This window comes from Apodemus sylvaticus, chromosome 4 (genome assembly GCF_947179515.1).
Source record: "Apodemus sylvaticus chromosome 4, mApoSyl1.1, whole genome shotgun sequence".
Lineage (NCBI taxonomy): Eukaryota > Metazoa > Chordata > Mammalia > Rodentia > Muridae > Apodemus > Apodemus sylvaticus.
The window spans coordinates 141,478,568-141,489,537 of NC_067475.1; the positions used below are offsets into that span (position 1 = coordinate 141,478,568).

At 48.6% G+C, this 10,970-nt stretch overlaps 1 protein-coding gene across 3 annotated transcripts in view; it reads right to left on the reverse strand.

Moving 5' to 3' along the window:
* Tnik (TRAF2 and NCK interacting kinase) overlaps positions 1 to 8,571 on the reverse strand; it is a 412,408-nt gene extending 403,837 nt beyond the window's left edge. The window contains exon 1 of one of the 3 annotated variants that reach the window (XM_052180712.1): positions 7,194 to 8,570. In XM_052180712.1, coding sequence (XP_052036672.1) covers positions 7,194 to 7,250 — 57 coding nt within the window. In that variant the 5' untranslated portion in view covers positions 7,251 to 8,570. Of the gene's footprint in view, positions 1 to 7,193 lie in introns of all 3 variants that reach the window. The other 2 variants (XM_052180713.1, XM_052180711.1) reach the window with 2 other exon arrangements.
* Between the last annotated feature and the right edge of the window lie 2,399 nt (positions 8,572 to 10,970).

A 10,970-nucleotide genomic window follows, 5' to 3' on the forward strand; every position in this document is an offset into this window, starting at 1 on the left:
CCTCTTAGGCAGCACCACCTTCAGACCCTCTAAAAGGACTGTCAGTTGTGTGTTTGTCCATGTAGAGTTTATCTATTGCTGTATGAAAGGCCCTGGAAGAGATCCCTAGAAGACCAATCGTTTACAGTTTCCAGGAGGCTTGCTGTCTAGCAGATCTAATCTAAGAAGGTCCCGAGTACCATGAGAGAGGTCCAGGTCAGACCTGTAAGTGCCACAGAGAAACTCTAGCTGAGGAAACAAGCAAGCAAGCAAGCAAACAAACAAACAAAAAAGGACAATTGTTTGGAAACCATAACCTATATATGTCTGCTATTGGGAGAATAAAATAGGGTGTGCCCTAAAGAGCCTATTCCATCAGATGGGAGAAATGCTCTCAGTGGCAGGGAAACCATTAATGGTGAAGAGCATGCTGGGAGATCCAGCAGCACAGCAACTAGATACTTGCTAAAGTGCAGGCTTTGGGCTAGGGAGTCAAGGAAGGCCTGGTACAAAGAAACAACTAGAAAGAAAATGTGTCTTAAAAAGACTTCTGTCAAGGCTGCCATGATAAGGCTGGGAAGAGGAAGGCTACTTGTGGAGATATGGGAGGTGGGTCTTGTCTTCACAGTAGCTGCAGTGAAGAGTGGAGATGTGGTGGCTCAGATAATAGATAGTCAGAAGGAATACTTATGCTTGGACTGGAGGAAGGTGTATGTTTCAGGATTCAGGGTTTCTCCTTGGGACAACTGGACTCAGCCTGGGCAAGCAGGAAGAGGTAAAGGGGAATAGCTCTTTCTAAAGGTTAAAACACACACACATACACACACACACACACACACACACACACACACACACCACACACACACCACACACACACACACATCAGAATGGAGAAAACCATCCACAGGAACCTCACGTTTATACGCACAGAAGAATATTTAATTTAAAAAAACATCATGGGAATTTTCTTGACATCTCAGCAAGATGCTGACAAACTAGCTTTCCTTCTGAGAGAACTACACCCTTCCCCTAAGAAAACTGCCCTCTGCCCCCAGGACAGGAGCAGTAGTGTGACTCTGTAACATCTCTCAGACTCCAGCTATCCCAAAATTCTGCCTGCACAGAGGATGGTGGCTGGGCAGGGCTTCCAGGATCCAATGACAGCAGCCCTGAGGGGCTCTCACAGAAAGAGGAGTGGCGTCACAGCAGGGCATGTAGACTAATTCTAGAGAAGAAAAAAGGGACGAGACTCAGAATACAAGTTTCCCATGAGCCTTAGAGGTAAGTGTGTGTGTGTGTGTGTGTGTGTGTGTGTGTGTTACTTTGATGAAGAAAACGCATTTGAAATTCTTTCATCAATGAAATATCCCATGATCTCCTAAGCACGTAATTATGCAAACAGAAAACCAAGACTTGTATTAGACTTTGTATTAAAGATTACTCCAGTTAATAATGAACACTAAAAATGATTTTGCCTATAGCTCTCTGATGTTCTGAGAGCTATGGGTGCATCCTGTCTTATCGGGAGGCCGTGCCATCTAAATCAACAACAAATCCTAAAAACCTGTTCAAAGTCTCAGAAAAGCAACAAATGCATCCAGAGGAAGACAGCCGTGACACTGCCATTCTAAGATGCTGTCATCAATCCATGCAACTTTACTAAAATCTCATTTTAGACCAAATTTAATTAAGTGCTCTGGGGTAATGAATTAATAATGTTTCAAGAATTCTTTAAGACCCAAGAGACCTCTGACCAGGTTTTAAGCACTGAGATATTAGTGTATCATTATAAGTGTCCATTCCCTTCCCATCCCTTTTGGGGGAAAAAAAAAGGAAAGACCAAGAAAAGACATGACGTAATAAAGGTGTTTGCATTTGAATAATGGGCCATCCATAGAGAAGAGGAAGCAAGACTAGAAGGAGAAAGTGCCTTAATGAATAAGGCACTTATTAAGACTAGTCTAGAAACTGTAACCTTTAAAAGGCATCTGGGCCAGCCTTGCTTCTCTGTAATAGGGGTCTGCCCTAGAACCAAGCTCAGCTGAGGACCCGATGAAGGAGCACAGAAACTAAAGTCTGTTTCAGAGCCATTGCAACGAGGCGTGCGCCATGAAAAGCGACTGAGGAAGAAACCTGAATCAGCCTCTGGCCTGCACATGCACAGACACATGTGCCTCCACACGCACACACTCACAAAGATGACCTGAACTAGGCACTGTGGCACACACCTGCTGTCCCAGCATCCAGGAGGCAAAGGCAGAACCATTCAGAATTCAAGGCCAGTCTAGGTGACAGAGTGAGTTTCACACAGTCCTAGGCTATATCTTAACAACCTGTCTCAATAAAACAAAAGCAGATAAACATGAAAAAAAAAAAAACTGTCCCGCAGCACTTTCCACAAGGTGCCGTCACTGAAACCAAACGCTGGTGGGCTTCCCATAAAATTCTATCTGATGGCATATTTGTGTGTCGTCTTGTGATTAAACGCTGTGCCACAAAGCCGTTGATTTTAGAACCCAGGATGACGAAACCGAGCACTTGCTGTTCCGTCTTTGTGCTGCTGGCACTCAGGTGTGCCCCTTGCCACAGAACTAACAGGCTATGCACAAGAAGCCCAGGAGCTCGTGACCATCCCACCATCTCACTAACGCATTCATTCATGCACATGCTCATGCATTTGTTCCTTCACTCATCCAGTCACTTGTTCAACTAACGAGATAGCTGAATTCAAAGGACTCTGTGGCCCTTCACGAACTTGTAAGGAAGGAAAAAGAGAAGCTTTCCAGATGAGATGCATTCTTCCATCTGGGTTCTGAGGGAGAAGTAGAAGAAGGCTCAAAGCACTTGCGGCAGAAGTCTGAGAACTTGAGTTTCCATCCCTAGCAGTCACACACACACAAAAAGCTGTCTGTGGCAGTGACTGTAAGGAGACTGGGATGGAAACAGGAAGATTCCTGGAGCTTGGAGGCAAACTAGCCTTGTTCAGTCAGTGGGCTGCAGGGTTAGTGAGGGAACCGCCTCAAGAAGTAAAGTGGAGAGGCCTGGAGAGACACCTGCTCTTCCCTACGACCTGGGTTCGACTCCCTAAACTCATGCGGCAGCTCACAACCGTCTGTAACTCCGGTTTCAAGGCATCACACATCCGCTGTTGGCCTCTGCAGTCTCACAGGCATGCATGGGGTTAAGTCCCCCAAACACATAAAAAAGAAAAATAAATGAAAACAAAAATAAGGTACAGAGAACTAGAGAAAGGTACCTGACGTTGACCTCTGCTCTCCACATTCACATGCGCATCCACAAACATGCCAACTAAAGACATGCGTGTACCCACTTACCAATGCAAACACTATACACACACAAGGGGGTGCAGGCCAGCTCAACACAGCCCTATACCAACTTAGGTATGCAAACACTACACACACATACATGGGGTGGGGGAAGAAGAGAGTAGCTAGGCCCAGAAAGGCCTGAGGGCAGAGAGAAAAGGGGGGTGTAAGTCATCTAATTTTGTTCAAATAGAAAGGTATGTCTGAGTCCTGCCCCAAGCTGAAAGTCTGAGGTCAGAACCCCTGACCTTGAGTGCCCGATGCCGTGGGCCAAGCTAAGCGGAGCCAGTGTGCTCCAGTTCAGAAACATGATCATCTTCAAAAAGCTGTCTTGGCTGAGCTCACCTCATAGGCAATGCAGCATCATGGTGGATAATTTCATCTTCTAACACAGTGAGGTCTGAGGCAGGCATGACTCAAGCCCAGGTCTGAATAAGAAGATTGTTTGCAGTAGCCTGTGCACATGCATACACATTTCCATACACCCACATGGATAGAATTTGTGTCCATAATACTATATGCAAAATCCGCATCTCCAGCAATGGTAAAAAAAAAAAAAAAAAAGCATGTGTGGACACCAGAAACCTCACACACGGAGGCATCTGAATAATATGCATGTCTGGACCGAGCCCTTGGGACGTGTTCAGATGGAGACGGGTTACTGAGAGAGGTTATCTGTGCAGGACACCATCTGTCCTGTGTGATTTAGATCTCTATTTGCCTGCGAAGATGAGACTGAAAGAAGGCGAGGTAGGATAAATTCCAAAGGTACCAGATAGCTCTCCTCATTTGATTTGATGAGTTTACTGTTTCTAGCAGGTTTCCCACTCTTAAGACAAAAAAAAAATCTGTGCCCCTGGTCAAGTGATTAATTTATTTTAATTTCTCTTGCCCTCCCCACCAGCAGAAAACATCTCACTGATTTCATTTCCAGCTACAGGTGATGTGTCTTAGAGAGCAAACTGAGGGGTCGGGAACCATCTTCTCTCCTCTGGCTACTTTTATTTCGCCCTTGGCTGTGTGACCTTGGACAACAAACTTTACCTCTCTGGGCTTCAGTTTCCCCGAGGCTTACATTACAGGAATGGTCTGGTGTCACCCCATGATTCTTTCCCAGCTCTCGTCTAGGAAACCATCCCCTACCTAACACTGAAGATTTACTTGAGCTTCCTGAACTCTGTGATGAGGACTCAATGAATGGAATTCTGATTGACTCTTTCCTAATCACAAACCCCCCCCCCCCCGCTTCATTTCACTCAGAAACAAAAACAAAACCACCACCACCACCACAACAACAACCAAATCCCACCCAAATCTTGCATGGTTTAAATGACAGGGCCGTCTGGCACTGGCTGCTCTGGTTTGAATTATGCATTGTTCATATTGGGGGGAATTTTAGACTGGGCCCAGTCTGGGATCACTGGCTGAGAACAATGAAGCCCCCAAAGTCAGAAGGAGAAAGGCCTCTCTAGACAGGATCTGCTTTTAAACCACCAAGCCCAGGGCTTACAAAGAGCATTGATTGTATACATTAAAGAGCTGCTGGGGTGTTGAGGGGCTGATAGGGCTGCACTGCTGACCTTGCCTGCATTTCAGGGTCAGGGTTTCCTCAGAAGGATTTTTCTGCAAGCTTAGGAACCAACCTCTCCAAATCTGAAGAGGCAGCCACCATCTATACTCCCGGTTGTTTGGCTTACCTACTAGCCTTTGGAGAGGAACATACCTGCACACCTAGCCTGCCACAGACTGTCTGAAGCTCCTGGGGCCTGCTGAGTACAACTGTCTGCCCATCTGCATGTGAGTCTTCCAGCCAGTAGCTCCCCAGACACTGAGAGTAGCTATTTTCTTAGCTCTTTGCACACCCCAATGCAGGCAAAGAATTCATTGGACTTCCTGGGTGACAAAGAGCAATCTCAGTAAATCATACAAAGATATCTATCTGTTCCACACACACACACACACACATAGCAGAGCCGGGGTCTCCTCAAGTGTCAAGTGTGAATCCAGGTGCTGTGATGACAGGGTCTGTGCTTGGTGCCTCAGAAAACCATGCCCACAGGACCTAGTCCCCCCTCCCCCTACCCCAGACCCTCCAACTTAAATATCACATCAGGGAGAATGATGCTAAGATTCCTGCTCAGCCAAATCACAAGGCTGCCTCATTGTTCAGGCCTCTACCTCTTAGCTACTCCTCCTTCTCTAAGTCTGGTCCACCTGATTAACGCACACCACAGCAACTCCCAGACAGAAGTGGAGCAAAAGAGCTCACCCTGTGGGTAAAGAGAAAGCCAGCCCAGTGCGCTAGTTTAAAGCACCCACTCTGCTCCCAACCCCCACACTCAGCTAAGCACTGGTTCTGGATGTGGCCTTTGGGCACCAGAGAAACAGACAGCTCACTGTAATCATGCACGAACGAGCTTGTGCCGCCCCACTATCACAACAGGCCGTTTCAAAGGGCAGTCAGTCCTCAACCTTCGAGCTGTCTCTGAATCTTCACTTCTCTCTACCAAAAGATAAGGAAAGGGGCAAGGATTGGAGGAGAGGGAAGAAAAGAGGCTCGCGGAGCCTGAAGACACAGTATCACTTCCACCAGTTACCTAGCCTCTTGAAATATGTGTAGAGAAAGGAAAGGGTAGGAAAAGCTTTTCTAGACACAGGTGAATGGCCTCAACCTTTTAGCATCAATCTAACAATGTGTTCCGGAGGACCACTGAACTTCCACCCCTACTGGCAGTGGGTGACATAAGACCATCTCTCCTCCCCGCATCAAGCATATGCATTTGCTGTTTATTTTATTTTTAGTTCAGGAGAGGAAGAAACTAGTCGAACTGAGATTGGAGTCCAATCTTTCTCAGATGCCTACTGCTGCCACCACCACCACCCCTCCTCACCCCCTTCCTGGCAGGCAGCATCTAATTAAAATGGCAAGAACGCTCGGCCCCCTTCCCCGAAGGAGTGTGCTGGGATTAGAGGTGGGGGTGGGGAAGCGTCGAGACTGCAATGGGATTCCTGGCAGTCTGATTTTCAAACAACAGCAAAATGGATTCTAGATCACTAAAGTCTTATTTAATACAATGGAACGACGTCTGAGGTGTTTCAGTAGGTAAAGGCAAAGAGGCAGAGCTGGGGGGAGGGAATGTGTTTTACAAAGGACTGGTCACAGACCAGGGACACACACACACACACACACACACACACAGAGTCTCTCCAGGGAGTTCCGGTGTGGTGAGGAGAAGCTGTTAAGCGTCTCTTTCACCTGCTGAAGTTCAGCCATAAAACTGAAAGGTCACAGTCACCGAGGGAAGGGATAGGCAGGGCTGAGTTCAAACCACAGATAAAGGTGAGTGCACACTGGCGTTTAGTGGGGAGCTGAGCCAGAGCCCCAGCACGGGAGGCAGAACCCGGCCAGGGAGTCAGTTCCCACCTACAAGACCAGCCCAGCACAGCAATTACTGCTCCCTTGGTGCGGCAGGGTCCGCTGGTGGGGACAGCTAGCTCACGATGGTTTCTTGCAGGTAGCAAACGCGAAGGGCCAGTGCCTTTCTTCTCCCGGAGAATCTTTTTGCAGCAAGGAGCAGTCGGGTCTCGCGCCTTGGCACGAGACGGTTGCCTGGGTAGACACACACACACACACACACACACACACACCAGCCTTTCATGTAATGCTCTTACACCGATCGAAGATGAAACTGACATAAGCTCCACCAGCTTCCTTGCGGAGCCTCGGCAACAGCCAAGGAGCACAGGGGGAGCCCAGCCCCTGCTGCAGGGGTAGGGGCTCAGCCTAGAACCCCGCGGCTGCCCCGGAATCAGAACATAAAGGCAGGGAACGTTCCCTCTGCCAGCCCCAGACCATTGGAAAGAAAGGAAAAAACACGTTCTGCTCACCCTCAGGGCGGAGAGATCGATTTCATCCAGGCTGCGAGCTGGAGAGTCGCTCGCCATGTCGACTCTTCGCGGGAGAAATGGACCAAAACCACCCCGAAGCGTCTTCCTTGGCAATTCCACCCTGGTCTATTTTGCTCGCGTCCTCATGCGGCTGTCCGCCAGAGAGGCCCGGGGCCCAGCCTCCCCCGCCCACCCGGGCCCCAACAAGAGTCCGATCCCGATCTTCCGAGAGCGTCGATCCGCGGGATCCCGGAGCCCGACCTGCGCGGATCTCCAAGCCCGGAGCCGCGGTGCGTGTGGGCTGCGCGCCCTGATCGGCTAAGGGCGCTGGGGCTGCGTGGGTGTATTTAAATGGGACATGCTTCTTTGCTTGTGCGTGGATGGCGGCTGCATTGGCTGTTATAATGAGACATATCAACTCCTCCACTCAGCTGGGGGGGTGGGGGTGGAGAACCACACAGAACTGTCTATCACCGCTTCCTGGGAGGAGTGGGGGGGGTGAGAGGCGTGGTCTCCGACTGGGGAGAGGCCGCGCTTCCTGACCGGGTCCCTCCGCCACTAGCCAGGGTGGGGGAGGGGTATGCACCCTTTCCGCCCCAGCTTTTGCGGGTTAATAGTGCTAAATCTAAAGAGCCGTTCTTGAACCTCTCTGTGCAGGAACCTGAAAGCTGTATTTTTTTTTTAACGTGTCCAATTTGTGCACTGCACCAAAATGGCTCTTCGATCGTATCTTGGGGTTTCTTGACTGCGTTCAGATATTCCCGTGGTGAAAAGGGTGGTGGGGAGAGGCAGCGGGAAAAAGGCAACAGCGTCCTCCCTCCCCCATTAATTATTTGTGGGGCTGGAGTAAAGGCGGGCCGGTGCAACCGGTGCATATAAGGACTTGTGCGCCGGGAAGGGGATCCGCCTCCCCGCGCAGGCAGAGCGAGTTGGGGAGAAGCTCACACGCGCCGAGCCGGCAGCCTGGCTTTGGTGCTGGGCAATGGCCACAGGGTCACGGTCATTCGCGGACCCCGGGTTGCAGGAAAGCAGGCCCGAATCATCTGTGCTTCTCTCAGCTGGGTAGATTTGCTAGAAGCTGGAAATCCGGGAGATGTGAGCTCCGTCTCGACATCGCCACACCCAAGACCTGCGCGTGCCGCAATTCCCCACGGAAATGACCGAATTGAAAAGAGAAGCTTGCTCCCTGGGTGCAGTAACTCGAAGGCTTCAGGTGACTTCCAGGCTGACATTAATTGGGCAACATAGTGCCGAACCTAGCGTTTCCTCCTTTGCGGCTTTTCCGCGATGACCTACCCGGATAGATGGAGAAAGTTTGGCTCCAGAAATTGTGAGCCCTGACCCGCGTGCTATTTGATTTCGCTCGCTTTTTCACTCAAAAGCTGGGTGTTTGCAGTAGAAGCCGGACTTTCTTTATCAAAAGTGTAAAGTCACTTCCCCAACCCCCTCGCAGCCCTTCCTGTCTCCTAGTTTGGCCACTCAAAACATTTATACTGAACACGTCCCACTCTCTTCAACTCATCAATGGTTCTGAGAGCTTTCCTCTCACATCTACTGAGACAAGAGGCTAAGAGCACTGGGGTTTTGGTTTTTACTTGTTTGGTTTTTGTTTTTACTTGTTTCGTTTTGTTTTCTTTTGGGAGGGAGTAGAGGTTCTTTTAATTTATCTTATTGGTTGGTTGGCTTGGTTTGGTTGGTTATGAGACAGATCTTATGTACTTCAAGGATGTCTTTGCTTCACTGTGGAACTCAGGGTGGCTTTGAACTCACTGTCCTGCAAATACCTCCCAAGTACTCAGATTACACCTGTACACCAACCCCTGGGGGGGGGGGAGGGGGCTGGTGCTACTTTTTTTTTTTTAAGTCATGAAGTATAAACTAATCATGAGCTTCAGAACAAATTGAAAGAATGGGTGAAGAGACAAACGCTAATGAAGTTAGTGTTAGCTGAACTGTTTAGTCCTGGACTCACCGTGGCTGATCACGTGCTGTCTAAGCCGTACTGTGAAACTAGAGCTCTCTTCTGATGACAAATGTCAGTAATGTCAGCAACGGGTTGGGAGCTTTAGCCTTCAGGTAAAGTAGCTTTAAATCTTTTGAACTATTTTTAAGGCTCTATTTCTCTTTGGGGTCCCCACTGAAATCCTTCCGCTCTTTAATAGGTGCTGAATCCATAAGCCAACAGGAAGGGACCAGATAGAAGCCATCTTGTCCCCACCACCCTTTTCCTTGTATGCCATCTTTTCTTCTGTCCTATCTCGCCCTTCCTCTAGACAGCAGGTTAACATATATCTGAAGGTGAAAGAAAATAATTTCCGATTAGGGTATTGGAATTCATAATCAGGGCTCCTTTTAAAGTTTCAGACTTGAAAATGGGAGATAAACACTCTCATGGAAAAGTAGTACAGACTTATGTGAAACCACAAAAAAAAAATCTTTTCCCCTCACCCTAATAACACAAGATTCTACTTTGGGGTTTGCAGTAGGTTCAGAATCATCCACAGTATAGTGACTGCTGCGAAGGAAGCCCCTGCCTCAGACAGAAAGGATGGATATAGCCTCAAAGAAGGATCAACAAAGTGTACCCTAGGGAAGGAGGGAGGGAGAGAGGGAGGGAAGAAGGAAGGGAGGGAGGAAGAGAGGGAGGGAGGAAGAGAGGGAAGGAAGAAGGGAGAGAAGGGGGGAGGAGGGAGAAGGGGGGGAGGAGAGGAGAAGAAAGCAGTGGCAGGCAAGGGTGGGAAATCTTAGGACCAGGAAAGGGCAGAGGGCAGATCAGGCAGAGCTTTGCATGATTCAGGAACATCAAACTCTCTTCTTTAGGCCAAGCGCCAAATTTCAGATTTCAACTATTCCAGCAGACGGTCGGACTTCTTTCTGTGTCTGTGCTCTTATCAACACTTTTTCCTTTTAGTTTAATTTGTCACTACTATAAAAAATAAAAGGAAGTCTAGAAATAATAGGGCCCCAGTCCTTAGTAGGGACCAAGACCTTAGCACTACTGACTCCATGATGGAAGGACCATTCAGCTGTAAAACTCTACATGTAGACAGCACCATTTGCTAAAACTGAAGCCTAGCCCTAATCCATCAAACTCCGAAGTTCTAAGAAAGTCTCTAAATGTACTAGCCTTGCTTTCTGGCTTCTGAGGCTCTGCCTCTAGCTAACTGTTCTTGTTGACTGAAGTATATCAAGCCAAGACATGGATTTGTGCTTAAATCTCACCCTGAGAAAGGCTCTGGGCTACAGTGGGATCCTAGCGTCGTCGCTGGCTGGCTAATAAAGACTTTGGGGCAGGGGCTTAAACCCATGTCTGAGAAGTCTTCCCTGGTGAGTGCCCCACAGCACTAGACATACCTCCTCATAAAGAAAGGAGAACATTCAATGTAACGTCAGTATAGCGGAAGTGAAGTCTCTACCATTACATTATGGTTGCCTATTGCTTCGTTCAGGCTGAGTTTCTTATAGAACAGCCCAGGTGACGTGGAACCCCAGCCTTCACAAGGGCAGACAGGAAGTGTGGGGCAAGAGGGCAGCAACTAAGAATATTTTAGATACATGATGTTAACTGACAGGAAAAGGCAAAAATAGCGAGGAACATAGGCAGTCAGGATGTGACCAAGGTGAGGTGTTGTTACTCCTGACATGATCTGAAGGACTGGGGGAGCTGAGGCCATTCAGGCATATTGTAAAAGCCAAGAAGACACACCTGTCTGCTGGGTGTCTCTGAGGTAAGCACGCAACAACAACAGAAAGGCTGGCAGGCACAGGCAGGACGTG